This window comes from Glandiceps talaboti, chromosome 18, assembly GCF_964340395.1.
Source record: "Glandiceps talaboti chromosome 18, keGlaTala1.1, whole genome shotgun sequence".
NCBI classification, from domain to species: Eukaryota; Metazoa; Hemichordata; class Enteropneusta; family Spengelidae; genus Glandiceps; species Glandiceps talaboti.
The window spans coordinates 22,902,952-22,922,134 of NC_135566.1; the positions used below are offsets into that span (position 1 = coordinate 22,902,952).

At 36.0% G+C, this 19,183-nt stretch overlaps 1 protein-coding gene across 1 annotated transcript in view; it reads right to left on the bottom strand.

Moving 5' to 3' along the window:
- Positions 1-486: 486 nt before the first annotated feature.
- LOC144449064 (septin-5-like) overlaps positions 487-19,183 on the bottom strand; it is a 52,754-nt gene continuing 34,057 nt past the window's right edge. Inside the window, exons 9-12 of the mRNA XM_078139477.1 lie at positions 16,132-16,228; positions 11,207-11,258; positions 10,535-10,651; positions 487-3,920 (exon numbers count right to left, since the gene is read on the bottom strand). Of these exons, the coding sequence (XP_077995603.1) occupies positions 3,734-3,920; positions 10,535-10,651; positions 11,207-11,258; positions 16,132-16,228 (453 nt within the window). The 3' untranslated portion in view covers positions 487-3,733. The remainder of the gene's footprint in view (positions 3,921-10,534; positions 10,652-11,206; positions 11,259-16,131; positions 16,229-19,183) is intronic.

The following is a 19,183-nucleotide window of genomic DNA, read 5'->3' on the forward strand; positions in this document are numbered from 1 at the left end:
TTTTACCATGGTAATCGATAATTCTGCTGGCAACTAACAAAGAGTTTACCATGGCAACGATAATTCTGCTTGTTTAGGGAATATCTTGACAGTAAGTTAGGAGTACCCTGCAATGAATATGTTTCAACATCGTGGGATAGCTAGCCATTTTTTGACAATTGACAATATAACATGTATGTAGAAGCTTAAATTGAGATAAAGTGATGTCTCAAGCTTGTTCCATGTTGGGCACCGTTTACCCGTTAGTTGGAAAACTTAGCTAAATGTTCGTAAACCGTTTTTATCTCTCGCAAAGTGACTTTTAATCAATTGCCGCAAAGTGACTTCTATTCAATTGCCGCAAAGAGGTGTGATGTTTTAACGGGGTACCTCACCAAAATAATCACAAATCTTCGATTGTCACGCATTCTCAGTTTACAAACGATGGCGTCATAAAATATACACTTTGTCTATGACATATTCAGACTTATAACCAGATTTCAACTTTGATATATTTTTATTTACTAGTTAAAAAATCTGGGAAATGATAGACGACAACAATTAATTGAACACAAGTACGTTTACACCATGACACATAGATACGTTAATTCTATAGTTTGATAAACAATATTGACGAGGTCAATACAGGTCTATATGCTAAGTTTCCATGTAAACCATACTATACTAATAACATAAATATCACAAAACAGAACAGAACATTCTCTATACTAAACACCATTCAGACTGTCACTCAGTAATATGGTCTTCACCCTTTAATACAAGTGTGAATCACAGTATTCTAGAATCAGCAGCGATCTGAGCAACAGCCTCAGACTCTAATTAAATAATAACACATGCCAGCGATGGCAATACCACAATTTAGTGCCTGCACAAGTGTTGGCACTCTACCAAAATTTTGATGATGCCCAAGCCGGAGAGTGCCAGCCCTAGGGCAAGCACTAATTGTGATATTGCCCGAGCGCATGTGTTACTAATTTTATTACACTGTACACTCATTGGTCCAGTCATTTACAAAGCTACTCTTCATTCATCATCATTCGTCATCAATAGAAGAACAGTTTCTCTTTGATGATGCATTTCGAAATTGTACTTGCATATAAGCATCTAATATGGACATGTCCTGCATTATTTGTAGGAGATCGAGTGTCCCCACAGCTAATCTGTAAAGAAGATCATGTGATTCGATTCTGACCAATGACAGCTTGTGTAAGAATGTTGTGTAATAAATACATTTATTAAACCTCACTTATGCCATAGACGCAGCAGTCATTAGCTACAACGGGAACACGTGACATTCTAATAAAAGTGATGTTGCCCGGTATGTTTTGATGGTGCCCTATATGACGTGAAATTAAAGGTCTGCAGGTAACTATATGCATAACAAATGGTCGTTCACGTCCACAAGTACAACCCCATGTTATGGCAGGTAGTGAGCACAGAGAATTGGCAGCTCCAACAAACGAACAGTAAAATTCATAAGGCTAGTGCTATAAGCTTATCAGTCTTTTTCAAACTGTTTGATTAATTCAACATATTCTGATATTCTGGTAATATTTTTCAGCGGTAACACGGCTCATTTTGACAACCCAACTTTGACATTTGTTGTTTGCCAGTGTAATGAAATAAATAACACATGATTGGCATGGGCTATATCACGATTTATTACCCCCCCCCCCCCCAGGGATGGTAGTGTTACGAGTCACATATCTAAAATATATCCATTCAGGATATTTTGGTAAATTTTCATTATGAACTCTAAGTTGAAGTCAAAAAGCATTTACACTTTGTACATACAGTGACATTCCGTTGCGTAACAACATAGGTCCTTGACATCTCAACATCGCTATTTCGTACCAGGTACGATTGAACTGTCAACAAGTTTTATTATGACATGACTATTTTATGGTCTTTGAGATATGAACTTGTATTACTAATCTAGAGAAGGTGATTGGATATTAAATCTCGGATGATGTCTTTCATCATAGACTTAAGAATACGTCATACTCTAAGAATAGAGATTTTGTGTAAACTTGAAAATGTATTCAATTAAGTTGGGTTTTTAGCCCATCTCGGGAGGAGAGGCGGAGACGGAGATTGGTCATGTAATAAAATCAACCAAGTGGTTAGCTTGGCGTTCGTTGAACCAGATACGTATGTTTCGTTGTGAGTTCTACTCAACACAATCCAAGTCGGTACGGTACCTCGTGGAAGAGATGGTTTGAGAAGAAACTAGTTGGTCGGCTAATTCAACGTTATAGTCTTAAATGGAACAGACTGACGATTGGAACAGCAGTGCGAGTGAGTACTTCCCCGTTTGAACATTAAATATCGATAAACTGCACAGTAAGCTGATCAACAGCGTTTCAGTAGTCAAGACTGACATATTGATGATGCCCAAGCCGAAGGTGACGAAGGTGAGGGTATCATCAATATTACAGTCATGACCACTAGTCCAAGGGTAGGCAATTAATCGGATATTGCCCATGCCAATCATGTGTTATTATATAAATACTGTCTATTCCAACAATGAGAAAGTAAAATTAGGAATTATTTCTTTTGTCACATGATTTTGTTGCAATAGGAAACTTGCAAACATGTCATGTTGAATGTTGCATCATGGGCAATCTGATAATAAATACTAATCAATTAGTATTGTAACCAATGTTGATACATTGTTTGTAACCACAAATAATCACTTCATAGTTACCCTGATCATTGTGGGGGGTTTATTTTATCAGAAGCTCCAGGTTAGGTATTACAATAACCACAGATAATCCCAGTCCTTTGCATCTGAGCATGCTCAGTCTGGATTGCATGTTCCCTATTGATTTCTGTCATGTACTTGTTATATGTTATATTCATATTGTGACAAAGTTATAAGCCAATTTTTAGTGATTGGGCAGGTCATCACGTTTATACATTGGTTTAATGTTACAAGCAACTGATATATAATATGATATCGGTAAACAGTTTAGCAGAAGAACGTAACTAATAATTGAGGGTGTGCTGCAAAGCTTTGATGTTCGGCTTTCAAGGAATTGTTATATATATGTAAAAAAAAGTGTGTAGTGACAGACAAACACAAATACTGAAAAAATACTAAACCCTGAGGAAGCCAATCCAATTTATCCATTCTTCCTTGTTACCTAACAAAATAAATAAATGTGTCAGGATAGAACAAATATATATAAAAATCAAATTAGATAATTAAAATTGAAAAATGTAACAGCAAATCAAAGAAACAGTCTGACTGCAAACATGAACATTGACAATTGATGTAGAAAGTAATGGACGTTCAATGGAAAACAGTAACATAAATGATTAAACAATGTCATTTATGAAAATCATGAATCGATATAAAGTTCACTCAATTCAGAGTCCAGTTAGAAGATAAACAATAAATAACTTGAGAATATAACACATCGTCCATGAATTTCGTGAATATTTAAAAAATTATAACAAATAATCGAAGATGTAACAAAAAACGTAAATAATGATCAGAGTAAAGTCATATCACTGGCAGTTGTAAAAGGGCAAGGCTCAACAAGATCAACCTCCTTTTGCGGCATAACATGATAGTAGTTTTACATTGTAGCTTTGATAAAATACAGAATCATTCAATCAAATACTTCAATAGCATAAATATGACTAAAATGTCCTTCTTGTGTGGCTTAAAACTGAATGTTCACAAGAAAGTGAAAACATGGTAAATGTTCTTCCACAGAGATTAGCTTTATAAATCTCGGTTTGTAACTCGTCCATTTGGTCTTCTGTTGTTGTTATTATTGTTTGCTGACTGTTGAGCTTTCATTTGTTCCTGCATCTTTTGTAGCATGTCCTGCATACGTTTGATCTCCTCGTCTTTTTCTTGTAGTAAACGATCGGTTTCCATATTGGCTGCAGAATCTCTCTTAAGTTTACTGAAACAAAGTAACATATTTTGTTACACAAGTTGTTAATTTTAATGATTTCTACAATATCAGAACTAATACAACTTTGTCTCAAATCAGTCATTATGGTAAATTCAACAGTTGCATGATGTTTATGGTTAAGATTTCGACAATTTCGGTCTTACTTTAGCTTGTGTTGGCATGGCACCTGTCTGATTAAAATATGATGTGAATACGGCTGGGTAGAAGGCAAAGGAAGGAAACATATGTAAATAAAGAAATACAAGCATATTCACTAAATCAGATTTAATCAGATTTGCATGACACAAAATTCTCTCAATTTTCTCGATGAATATTTGTTCCCTCCACCTAAAGTATGTCCCCTTCACCGTATAAAGCACATTGCCAATATTCCATTTACATAACCAAACTCGAAATTACGTTAAACTTTTAAGATGAAAAAATTAGAACCCAAAGTAGTATTTGTTTTACAATTGCTTGTACCGAGATAAAAATGGCTTTGTCCATTTTGTAGAGGAAAATTGTAAATAGACTTTAGTGATAATGACAATAGTATGAAAATGAAGATTGGTTATATCATGATGGAATTTATGGTGATACAGGTACATGTATATAGCTACACTATTCTATCACAATATTAGCCAAAATGGGCATACTTATGAAAGAAATGAAAAGTTTAAGAGCTGAGTGTGATCAAGTGTAGTTAAATGCACCAATTACTTCCCTGTGTATTAATGACGCTTTTTTATCTTTACCTTTCCCCTTTGATTTCCCGGCTTTTATGTTTTTGCCTGTGTGTTAAAGCAAGAATGGCAACAAACTATATTAAAACAGGAAAGCTTTATTGCAGTTTGCAGCCATCTTTAAAAGGTGTTTGTTGCGACAATCTTTAAAATGGGTTTGTTGCAGCAATCTTTAAAATGTGTTTGTTGCAGCAATCTTTAAAATGTGTTTGTTGCAGCAATCTTTAAAATGTGTTTGTTGCAGCAATCTTTAAAATGTGTTTGTTGCAGCAATCTTTAAAAGGTGTTTGTTGCAGCAATGATCTTTAAAATGGGTTTGTTGCAGCAATCTTTAAAATAGGTTTGTTGCAGCAATCTTTAAAATGGGTTTGTTGCAGCAATCTTTAAAAGGTGTTTGTTGCAGCAATCTTTAAAATGGGTTTGTTGCAGCAATCTTTAAAAGGTGTTTGTTGCAGCAATCTTTAAAAGGTGTTTGTTGCAGCAATCTTTAAAATAGGTTTGTTGCAGCAATTTTTAAAATGGGTTTGTTTGTTGCAGCATTTAATCTGGTCATGAGATCACTGTGAATGCTATACACATCGTGCTCATCAACATCCTGCACTATAGAAAGTGGAACCTTTCGACAAAAAGTTAAATCTTTTAGACCTAAAATGTATCAAATGGATGAGATTAAGTGGATCGAATTATGTGAATCAGATTAAGTAGATCAGATTAAGGAGATCAGATTAAGTGCATCAGATTAAGTGGATCATATTAAGTGGATCAAATTACGCTGATCAGATTAAGTAGATCAGATTAAGTGGATCAGATTAAGTAGATCAGATTAAGTGGATCGGATTAAAGTTGTCAAATTGTTTAAAATTGCCATTTTTTCAACATTTTGAAATCAAATTTTGCCGTTGGTATCATATTCTATGCACTAAGTTACATTGATTCTGCATTGACTTGGTTGATATTGATTGCTGGTAAAATTGTATTTGTTAAAAAATATAAAAATATTTTTTTTTGTGTACGTACACAAATGTTACTGTCGAAAGATGTGTACTTGACGCGTGACATATCATTCGTACATGCGCACAATATTGTTGGTATTGTTGCTAATAGACAACATGGCTCCGAACATGATCGATGGTAATGTGGAACTGCTCCATTCCGCTAGTAAAAACAAGTGGGGGAAAAGAAATGAGGGCAAAATCAACATTTTTAATTTTCAATTTGTATTTGCCTAAACACGTCTATATTATCGACATTTTAATGTATTCTGATAAAAAATACTCCATGGCATACACTGAGAACCTTGTCCCTGTGAACGTTGGCCCCACCACGTCACAACGACTAACGAGACCCAGCGGTGAATTGTAATATTAATTAGACTATGTAGTTATGGAAGTGTCACAATCGCCCATCTATTCCCAAGCCGATCAGACCATCGGCCATAGACAGAGCTGTGAAAATATACCTTGGGTTGCCGCTGCTGAGTTATATTGGAGCATGTCCCACATACAGGATGCGAATAAAATGATAACTGATCGCCTACAATTCAACACATCAGCCATACTTTATTCTCCGTCATCAACGCACTACAGTTCACAGGTTTGCAATACCAGACCTTACATACTACGGTCTGCATACTACAACTAATCGGACCTTACAACGCACCGGTCCGTACTACTCGACGGAATTTCACGCTCAACTCTCCCTAAAACTACAAACCACATGTAAACCTGGGTATTTCCTGCTCAAACTGGCTACAATGTTACTAACTGTCCGGAGGTGACGTAGTTCTTCCGGATTGGTCCAGAAATAGCGAAAATGACCCAGCTCTACAAAGTAAAAGTACTAGCTGTCCCAATAATACACTTTGGGTCTAACAAACAGTAAACAGTAATTAATATGGTAACTAATAAACTACTAAACAAACTTTACGAGGTGGCGGCTCGTATCGTCACACAAGTAAACTCAGGGCAGCTTGATATATTGTGGAATTTTGCTGGAAATAAAATACATGCCAACATGGCTTTCTTATAGCGATGATCTTGACGACATTATCTTATACATCCATGATTATATGTACGTGAACCGGGATGTGATGATGCACTGCAGCCTAAAAATGGAAAATTTTATCGTATGATAGCACGTCAAGTATCAAAGTCTATGCATTCGGAGAGGGGTATGTATTGAACTATTTAGCGAGCTGGGCATTTGCTAACGTTCCTTCCATAAATATATGATCAGTGCCATTGTCAAAATGAACACATGTCACGAGAAGCACAGTGAGGTCTGCGTCTGCCATGCAATATCGTTGACGTTGTAAATTTTTGTTGGATGTCTGTTGACATTGAAGTGAAGTAGGTAACGTAGATAGGTAAAACTGATCACTCAATGTGACATTCACGCTCATCAGAACAAACATTACTGCCAAGATAGCCCTATTTGCAGACGGTGCAGCATGCAGGGTTCAACTCGTACGAAAGGACGACGAACACCGTATGCAAACGGGCCTACAGGTTTCTTCATCTGTAGTTCCAAATATCAAATATACTTATAAATGTTACAGACACAACCACCGTGACTTGTGATTCCGCTGTGGCTGTGGCAACGATTTCGCCATGTGCAATGTATTGTTTTCACTACCGGTGATTGACGATGTACAGTAACTTCCGTTGGTTTTATTTTCAATTCAGGGGCGAAAATCAATAGCTAGAAAGTAGTACAAAATTAAAATACTGCCAATGGCGTTGTAGCACAACTGTACAGTTTTTAAAAATGTTTATCAATATGGTAGTCCATGCTAACAATAAGTGTTCATTTGGTGAATGACTATCCAGTTGCCTAGCCAACTATGTTGCTATCTTTACGATATATGCTATCATTTGGCTGTTGCTATGGGCGTGGTCATGTTGTTAGATATATTTGCATACATTTTTGTGTTTTTGTTCACTTGTGTATGAATTCCTGATATTATCTTTGCAATATACATGATCATTTGGTTGTTGCTATGGGCGTGGTCTTGTTACTAGGCATATTTGCATACATTTTTTGAAAGTTTATTCAGTTGTCTATTAATTCCTGTTGTTATCTTTGCAATATATGTGATTTGGCTGTTACTATGGGCGTGGTCTTGTTGCTAGGCAAATTTACATACGTTTTTTGAATGTTTATTCAATTGTCTATTAATCCCTGTTGTTATCTTTGTGAAATACACGACCGTTTGGCTGTTGCTATGGGCGTGGTCATGGTTGCTAGGGTATTTGCATACATTTTTTGAATGTTTACTCATTTGCCTACCAGATGATGTTGTTATTTGACCAAAATATACTGCCATTTGTTTGTTGCTAAGGGCGTGGTCATGGTCGCTAGGGCCAATTTTGTCAAAATGTTTTGAAGAAAATCTGCAGAATAACACTTTCAGAAACATCTCATCAAGTTTCAGACTCGGTGTACTTTTTGAGATATAAGTTTTTGACCAAAAATGAACATTTTACACCTAATTTGCATATCACTCATGGAATCATTGTATGCTTAATAATTCTTCGTCCATACATCCCTAGATGCATTCCCATTAACTTTCAGCCCAATCTGCTCAGTAGTTTTCGAATTATAGACTTTTAACCAAAAAGACACATTTTTAGCCCTAATTTGCATATCACTGATGGAATGATCATGTCATGAACAAATCTTACTTTACACCCCCTTACAAATGTTCCCACCAAATTTCGCACCAATCTGCCCAGTAGTTTATGAGTTTAAGTTTTTTGACCAAAAATCACATTTTTTGACCCAAATCACACACCTGTGATGCGATCATTTTGATTTGTACAATTTCCCAACTAGACACCCAAGGTAATGGACCCACCAAATATCATGGCAATCGGTTCAGTGGTTTTTGACTTTAAGTTGTTTACACACACACACACACACACACACACACACACACACACACACACACACACACACACACACATCCGGACACACACACACACACACACACACACACACACACAGACAGACAGACAGAGGCCGGGCGATCCCTATAGCACTACTGAACCTCAGTTCAGTTGTGCTAATAAAAAGGGACAATGTAACACTTCTGTACGTCATGTAAAATGAACTTGCCGATACAACCAGAAACTATATACAACAATTGCACAATAAGTATAGCTTTCAACTTTCAAGGATAACAAACATAGCTCTTCCTTTGCCTTCGCTACGGAGGGCAGATACTTCGAACATGTCAGCCATGATAGTGAAGTCGCGTCCCAAATTCTCGCATGATCTCGTCTCTTAAATGACGTGGCAATTTGTGCGGTAATGGCAGGAGGTTCAAAACATTTTGTTTATGATCGAATTATTCTCTGAAGCCGTACGTCGTTACAAGGGTCAATTTGACTTGCATCCGTGGACGAGGCAATTGATTACATGGTAAAGGTTGGTTCTACACGATCTTTTACAGTATTTGAAATATTGAAAAAATGGCAATTTTAAACAATTTTACAACTTTAAGTAGATCAGATTAAGTGGATCAGATTAAGTAGATCAGATTAAGTGGTTCAGATTAAGTAGATCAGATTAAGTGGATCAAATTACGCTGATCAGATTAAGTAGATCAGATTAAGTGGATCATATTAAGTGGATCAGATTAAATAGATCAGATTAAGTGGATCAGATTAAGTAGATCAGATTAAGTGGATCAGATTAAATAGATCAGATTAAGTGGATCAGATTAAGTAGATCAGATTAAGTGGATCAGATTAAGTGGATCAAATTACACTGATCAGATTAAGTAGATCAGATTAAGTGGATCAGATTAAGTAGATCAGATTAAGTGGATCAAATTAAGTGGATCAAATTACGCTGATCTGATTAAGTAGATCAAATTAAGTAGATCAGATTAAGTGGATCAGATTAAGTGGATCAAATTACGCTGGGCAGATTATGTGTGCTTTGAATAGTTTCTCATCTAAGAAACTTTACTAGCACATTTCACAGTAATATACCTGGTAATTTTGGAGTCACAACATTTGAACTTAATATCACCACTTTAGACCTAATTTGCAAGGTAGTGCTTTTAAAGAATTCTTAATCAAAACACTCCTAGAAACATCACAACCAAATTTCAAACTGCCCAGTAGTTCCCATATGTCTACACTTAATTTGCATATCAATGCTTCATTCACGAATCACTGGATTAAGTAGATCAGATTAAGTGGATCAGATTAAGTAGATCAGATTAAGTAGATCAGATTAAGTGGATCAAATTACGCTGATCAGATTAAGTGTGCTTTGAAACAAACAATGATCAAATATAAGGTTTTGCCCAAAAATCACAACTCATTTAGACCTTATTTGCATAGCAACGATCTGATCATCTTTTTCAAGTACAAAGCCTCAGGCAAGCAACACAATTTGTCTCAACACATCATTACCATATTTCAAACCAATCCACCAAGATTTTGAGTGTTTCTGATAGCCCTCATTTGAATTGTGCTTGTCTGGTCATTTTCTCTTCAAGAATCTCACAGCTAAAATTAACATCCCTTCCCTATCCCCTAGTAATGTTGACTTTGTAGTTCACAGGCATTTATGAACATGCACACGCACACACACACACACACACACACCAATACACATACATACATACATACATACATACATACATACATGCACACATGCATGCATGCATGCACGCATGCACGCATGCACGCATGCATACATACATACATACATACATACATACATACATACATACATACATACAGACAGACAGACAGTCAGACACGCACATATGCATGCACATGTACACACAGACACATTATCATTCAGTTGTGTTCAAAAGGAAATATGAAAGTGGGTTTGTGCAAACGTTAGACATAATCTTACTTCCTCTCTTTCGAGCTGACTGGATTGAAAGGGTGTCCTGAACTCTCAATTCTCTTCAGTCGATAGTTTTCATAGTGTACATCACACGTCACTTCCTTCAAATCGTGCATGTGTGTCCTGTCAATAGAAAGTGTACAATGATCTATAACGCCATTAGCACATCTTCTCATATTACAGTTAGGAATAAATAGAATCTGACTTCATATTTTTATATACTTTGAAACTGTTTCTGCTGTTTATAAAGATAAAGTCTAAAAACAGTGCAAGTGGATGTGGTTCAACCTCAGACAACTATAGAGAACTTTGCACTACAACAATCAATGCGAAGTTCCAACATATCTCAAAGGTCCCTAGTTAGCTAATATTTAGTTTATATAAAGTTATTTGTCAGCAAATACTTCAAACATGATCATATCTGTCCTAATAGATTGTGGGAGTGTGTAAAGGTGCACTTGTATAACTACTGGTTGAGGGCGCTAGATTACAGTGGGAGGTCTCTGTCTCTGTCTCTTTCACTGTCTGTCTATGTCTGTCACTGTCTGTCTGTCTGTCAGTCTCTCGCTCTTTCTCTCTCTCTCTCTCACACACACACACACACACACAATATTTGTTAAAAAATAAAGTATGAGCAGTAAGTAGTCTACTTTTTATCCTGGATATAGGCCTACTTACCTAATTAACATATTTCGCAATTTTACGAAATCACAATGTTTGGAATTTTCAACTGTAAGACAATCATATTGAAAATAGTTTATAGTTCAATGTCTGAATGACGTAAACATAAAACGTAAACATAAAACAGAAAACATTCAACTTGAAACAAACAAACAAACAAAGAAGTTATTAATTTGGCAACATTAACTATGTCTATATCCACTAAATAACAAATGTCGCATGCACTACATCTGTGTGTAACGACTTTCTAAATGTATCAAATATTTGCTTCATATATCAATCAAATCAGGCCACAGTAATTTGGACGAAAGAACCCTGGCAGAGAAACAATATTATTCTAGTTGAGGCCATCGACAATTCATTTTACTCTGGGCATCGAGGTTTTTTCGGCCTTCTCAACTACATCATTTTGTAGTGTACAATAACAGCCACAGGCGTTATTGGAGTTTACATCCACGTACGAAGCTGTGGTTATGAATACATGATATGATATGATATGGTGATCCTTGACAGAGGCTGCTGTCACATGGTATACTATATAACTTTATTACTATAGATCCACTGTACAACAAAATTGTGTTGTGTTGTTGCGTAGAGTAGATTTAAAAGCTGGACAAACTCTTTACAGCAATAAATCGAAGGGTGGTTGGGAACATTACTATGGCTCAACTGGAGAGTTATGTGCCAAAACAGTATAAACAAGCGACCTATCGGTCAGAATAGCTCCGCTGTTTTTTTGTTTTTATTTTATTTTTTATTTTGGTGACATGTAGAAGTGGTTCAGTTCTTCACTATGCAGTTTTGTTTTAGCGATGCAATAAAGTGGTTAGTGGTTTCATATGATGTCTCACTATAAAACACATTTTACACAGAAGTTGGTAATGTATTGTACTTTTATACCATAGTCACCATTTTATAACAAAAATCTACAGTTATGAAAAATTGCACAAAATCTCAGAAAAAAATGACTGGGAAAATGCACACAAGAAAAAGAAAAAAAAGAGGATTTTGAGGTTGGCTATAAATAATTCCAGTGTCTTACAGCTTTAACCCTGGAAAATTTTAATGATGAATGAAATAAACTAGGGATCTAAAATAATTTTGAGGCAATTTGAATTTCAATTTTCTAACAAATTTACCAAGTCAACAACATTCAACTTGTACTAGTTGTAGTAGATATATATATAGGGAAGAAATGTATTAATCGCCATCTTAGTTTCCGTACGGCGACAATCCCCAAGTACCCGAAAGAGAGTCATTCTCAGCCATTGACAGGGTTCGACACTGGAGTAAAAAAGTCACTATCCCACAGGACTAGTAAAATTGATAACGTAGTAGTCCTGCAAAAAATCTGGTGGTCCTATCTTTAAGTGCTTTCGCTTGTTCACTTAGGCTCTTCATCTCTCTTAGTTTTTGCTCAACTTCTAATTCACTTTTCCAAACCCCATATTTATTTCAAACCGTGTGTTGTAATTGAACTGTCTATTTCTTTGTAGTTGTTTGTGCATCATCAACTCATTACTGTAATTTTATTCTCTTTTTTATGTATTGGAGCTTCTTCTCTTTTTTGTTGCTTTCTGTGAGTAGTTTGTCTTAATTGAGGGGGGGGGGAGTAATAAGATGTTATGTGGTCTTATTTCTAGCTCATAACATTTCTGGTACACATTGATCTAACTATTGCATTTTTAAAAGACAAAAAATTACCTTCCCATGGAGCAAGTCTTTATAGTGTTGTCCTTAGTGCATATTAGAATGTATTTACAACATAAAAATAAATAAATTTGAAGGTTACCAGCAGTTACAGCAAAATTTTGTTACTAATTACATGTACAAGTCACTTCGTCTATTTTCGTGTCTATGTACTTCCGGGTTGACATAAACGTTAAACGTGATACAGTCGGCCCTATAATTACTAAGAAATGACAAAACCGTTCGCAAAATAAAGTTCAGGATTTTAATTTTTCAAACTGAATATCAATATCCACTACACATTCAATAACTGGTTTCGCGTATTTAGAAATGTGCCCCAAAACATGAACACGGAACACGGAACACGGAATCGTACCGTGTCAGTGTTACTAACTAAGTTAGCAGTTTCATTGTAGGCTGTAAGTTGTACCGGTAAAAAAACGATCATCACATCATGTAGGAAGTACAAAAACATAGAACACGTTGTTTTCTTGCTGAATAAACTCACTGAAATAACAACACGGTCAAATCGCGTCTTCGACTTTGACAGCCACCATTGTTATGATTGAGCTTCACTTACTTCCGTTGAACGTGGCCAGTACAGTGTAGAGGCCAGCCTTACCCTTATTATACACAAATCATCGTACAACTAATTTTATTGGCTATAATATTAGCTACATTTGAAAGGTCTCACTTGATTAGCTCATCCTTCGCTATTCCCGTTTTCAAGAGACACCCCACCAGAATAAAGTGCCACGTAGTACAGCAATGGCGCGAGATCGCCTGTTGGGCGACTTTCCCACCGGGTGTGCTTTTCGAAAAATACACAACACATGCTTTTATGACACGGAATCATAGAAAATCTACCCCGTTTCCAAACTAATCGCAATTTTATCGCGAATAGACAACCGGAGTTGGTCAAAATAGCAAATTAAAAATCAAATGAATTTTACTATGACCGTGAATTCATCATATAGCCGGTGGTTTGAATTCTGAGCTCCCTACTAATATACCTATCACAGAAAGTTACTCGACTCGCGGGATAGCGGACCGGTGACCAGCGTGTACGTGTATGTCGAACCCTTGCTATACGTTACAGCATAGACCCTCCTGGTTACAGTGGTAACACTCGTTCATGTTCGATTACCTTTCATAAAGAAAACACAACGAAATGGTTGAAGTGATCTTTTTTTAAATTTCTTTTCATCACAAAAACAAAATCTGTGTGATCAAAAGTGTTGTAAACTAAACCAGAAAGAATTATCGGACTGGCTAAACTTCCCGCTGAACTGGAGTATACTAGTAAGGTCCAAGCCTCGATAGTACGTGAGCAAATCGTCTCAAACTAGCGATACAACTTTCAAAATATAACTTGACATGTCTTCATTTGTTAGAGTTATACAATTCAAGACGGGTTTTCACTCGAAAGAAACAATTCTGTGAATAATGACATTCTGAACGCAGCGATTTCTCGGACGATGTTAACACTGTAACGTACGGCTGGCAACGACTTGCTTCCGGGTTAGTCCCTCGTACATCCGGGTACTTGAGATTGTCGCCGTACGGAACTACCACATCGGCAATTTTGACGCTGTAATTTTGCCACCAATATTGATCGTACAAAAACAAAACTCCATAAATGAACCACAAAGTACTTTCCCTTTCAAAATGTGGTAATTTTAGAAAGAGTATTATCGTTTTTATTGACGACTCAGGACTGTCAAAAATCGTCCCATACACTTCAGTTCACAGGCATTCAAACTTGATCATGAGGGAGGTGCATATACTGGAATGAACCATTCTGTAGGAGGGGTGGATGGAGAATTGGATTTGAAGTTTACAACCCTTTTTCGAACAAATATTTGTCATTTGGGCGCACAATGCGTAGAATTAAGACTATAGCACATATTACATTGCTTGTTTGACGTCAATAGTGTCTTTTGAAAAGTTGCACTTTACCTAAAGTCTCGCGGAGTGATTTCCAATATGGCGTCGGTCATTATACTCATTAACATATTCATTTTTTTTTCAAATTTCAAAAAAAAAATCATAAAAAATAGAAGAGAAGACGTGCTGACTTGAAATTAACAAATCTAAGTAAGGTACCCTCTGTGCATCAACACACCACATATCAAAGCAATCTGACTTAAAGTTTATGAGGAGTTGATGAAAATGACATTTTTGGAAAAAAAATCATAAAAAATTGAAAATGGCACAGATCAACTTGGCATGAACAAATCTGAATAGCCTCCCCCCAGGGAACATGCACACCAAATATCGAAGAATTCCGACTGTCACTTTCGGAGTAGATAGTGAAGATATAAAAGTTTGACGGACACCTATGATTCACTCTACTCTCTATACCTCAATACCCACCTATACCTAAAGCTACGCTTTCAGCTTTCGCTGACAGCGGAGCTAACAAGTCATTGAGAATGACATAGTCCCCGCTATAATTGGGTTTTAAGGAATTATCACTACTCTGATCACGCAACAACATTTGTGAACCTAAAACAAACAGACTTAGATATGTTTGTGTGCTTGTTGGACATGGAATATGCCTCCAACAATAAAGGATTGGTCGGGTATGGGGGATCATATCACGATGAAAATGGAGTCTGAGTTATGGCTTTAGACATGGAAAATTCACAAACAAAATGGTTGCCAGGCAGCCATATTGGATCGTATCACGACGAAAATGGATATGCACATGTATGTCATAGAACACTGTCCTAATACCAACTTTGAATGAGATCTGTTCAAGCATGTCTGAGTTATGGCTTTGGACATGAAAATTCACAAACAAAATGGCTGCTAGGCGGCCATATTGGATCGTATCATGACAACAATGAATATGCACATGTATGTCATAGAACACTGTCCTAATACCAACTTTGAATGAGATCTGTTAAAGCATGTCTGAGTTATGGCTTTAGACAGGGAAAATTCGCAAACAAAATGGTTGCTAGGCGGCCATATTGGATCGTATCATAAAACAAATTGACGTGCATATGTATGCCATAGCATGTTGCCCCTGTACTAAGTTTGAAAAAAATCGGTCCAGGCATCTCCAAGAAACGGCTGCAGACGCACGGACGGACGGACAGACGCACGGATGGACGGACGGACGCACGGAACCCAATCCATAAGTCCCCGTTCCGGACTTCGTCCGCGGGGACTAACAATACTATATTTGGTAACGATTTGAATACCTATGGATATTGAACACTTACCTTCGACAATACCCCATGGATACATACGTCCACGTACTCGTTTTCCATTGGCTTCTACAATTGTGTTACTGCCTATTACAGCAAATGGTATACTGGCCTGAAACAACATAACACACAGTATGAGGGGCAAGATCACTAGATCAGTGAAGGATAAAAAAACTGGTCGGTACAAAATGTAAGTACAGGCCAGACCAGGCATCGACTAAATTTTTTTTTTTTTAAATTCACATTAAGATCCACAGATGTGAATCTGTCATTATATTTGGTGTAGATTTTTGATTAGTTGTCAAGTTATTTTTTATCAGCAATTCCCCATCAGGTACCTTTGTTTTCAAAATCACAATGCAATAGTGTCTTCTCTTCTAGGAATTAAGTTTTTCACATTGATCTTAATATACTCGTTCTTGTACTTACAGGCTGTCATACTGGGTGCATTCAAAATGTTTTGCCAACTGCAGAATGTTGGACATGAAACAAAGAAGATGGCAGACACTCATATGGGAAAGTAGTTGCATTTTGTAGTTTCAGTATTAATTGATAACACAGGACGATTTGCACAACTAAAATATACCATTGCAATATGTTTAGGACAAAAATGTACAAATTTGGCTTGGATAAATCATTCAAGAACAAAACATCTCAGTTGGGATATCAGTCCAAGTGCCTCATCCCCAAAGATAAGTAATGATCTAGTAAGTGACTCTTTTTCATGACTGGAAATCTGTCAACCTAAACTAGAGGGTAAACCTTTGGCAGTTTGCCAAAATTGATAAAAACATCATGAAAATCAATGTCCTCTTTACGTCCTAATTTTGTCGAGATGTCATGTTTATGTAACGTGTGCCTGATGGAAACCTATGAATCTATTTGAATAACTGAGGGTATAGGTCATAACCTGTGAATCTATGTTGAGTAACTGAGTGTAAAGGTCATAATCTGTTTTATATGATGTTCAAAGTTATATATATATATATATATATATATATATATATATATATATATATATATATATATATATATATATATATATATATATATATATATATATATATATATATATATATATATATATATATATATATATATATATATATATATATATATGTTGAGGGTAGAAGAAAATCAAGTCGGGGTTTTTCGTCTCTACAAGCCTGTTTCGTGAGTAAATCACTCGTCAGGAGATGTTGTTCTTCTACCCTCAACATATACTCCGCTCTGCGTGCAGACGTATCGAGCACTGTACTACGGACAAATCTTACCACTGACTTCCTATATATATATAAAGTTTTGGTAGTACTGGAACTCTTTCTTGGTTGTAACTCTGAGTTTCACGCATTGTGCGATCATCAGACAACTCTGGTTTCTACTCTCTGGGTGTGCTGTTTATATAGAGTGTAGACAATAGAAATATCATCACTATTGTCTGTGTTGGTGGGTTGGTGTTGTGTGTGTGGAGGTGTTGGTTGTTATTGTGTGAGTTATTGGGTGCGGACAAGTAGGTGTTGGCGGGTTGTTACATGTTGGGCTTTGATGTTCCGTTAGTTAACGGGTTTAGTTTAGGTGATGGATGCTCTATTGAAGTTGGACAAATAAAACTTATTCTCGTGTCGGCATTTGGATATCAACTCAGTTCTTTTGTCAACTTGAAACAAACAAACAAACAAACAGAGAAGTTATTAATTTGGCAACATTAACTATGTCTATATCCACTAAATATATGAATTTGGATTTGAAGTCTGCAACCCTGTTTCAAACAAACACTTGTCATTTGGGTGCACAATGCATATAATTAAAACAATAGCACATATTACATTGCTTGTTTGACGTCAACGGTGTCTTTTGAAAAGTGGCAGTTTACTTAAAGTCTCGTCGACTGATTTCCAATATGGCGTCAGTCACAATGCTCATTAACATATTTTTTTTTTTAAATTACAAAAAAAAATCATCAAAAATAGAAAGAAGATGTGCTGACTTGAAATTAACAAATCTGAGTAAGCTACCCTCTGCGCATCGACACACCAGATATCAAAGCAATCTGACGAGTAGTATTTGAGGAGATGATGATAATATCATTTTTGGAAAAAAATCATAAAAAATTGAAAATGGCACAGATCAACTTGGCATGAACAAATCTGAATAGCGTATCCCCAAGAAACATGCACACCAAATATCGAAGTATTCTGACTGTCACTTTCGGAGAAGATGATGAAAATAAAGAAAGTTGACAGACAGACCATGTTCACTTATACTTCTATACCTATACCAACCTATACCTATAAAGCTTATGCTGTCTGCCTTTGCTGATACGGAGCTAAAAAGCCAGTATGTAGTGAGGAAATAATTCTTTTATCAACGTTTTACTTTATTGTAGTGACATGCACTTACTATAGAGATTATTGTTCTATTTCTCAATTTCACATTTATTTTAGAAATATTTGTACTTAGGGTACAAAACAGATCCACTATGAGTTAATAAGTAATTTGCATAATTAATGAGTTTTGGTAATTAGGCTATATCTTAAGAATGCACCCTTCACATTAAATATGAATGCATACAATGCATATATGAAATAATGTAACAAAGCACATACGTGGTATAATGCTTGTTGATATAGCTTAATGAGTAATTTGCATAATTAATGATTAAGTAATTAAATATCTAAAGAATGCCTACTTCCAATTCCGCAAAATTTGGTACATACATCAACAATACTAAGCACGCATGTCCTATAAAGTCTGATGGCATAGTATTTAGTTGTAATGAGTAATTTGCATAATCAATGAGTTTTGGTAATTAGGCTATATATTATGAATGCAAGCTTCAAATTCAATATAATTTGGCACAGACATCAACCATAACGAAGCATACATATCCTACTAAGCCTTGTGGTATAGTTTTTAGTTTTAACGATTATTGTGCATAATTAGTTATTTTCAGTAATTAGGCTATATCTTAATAAGAATGCATCAAATAATGTATGTAGAGCAAAGACCTATGGTTTGCCCTATGGGAGACATTCAGTTTAAATCTGGTTATTACTGAAAGCTCTAC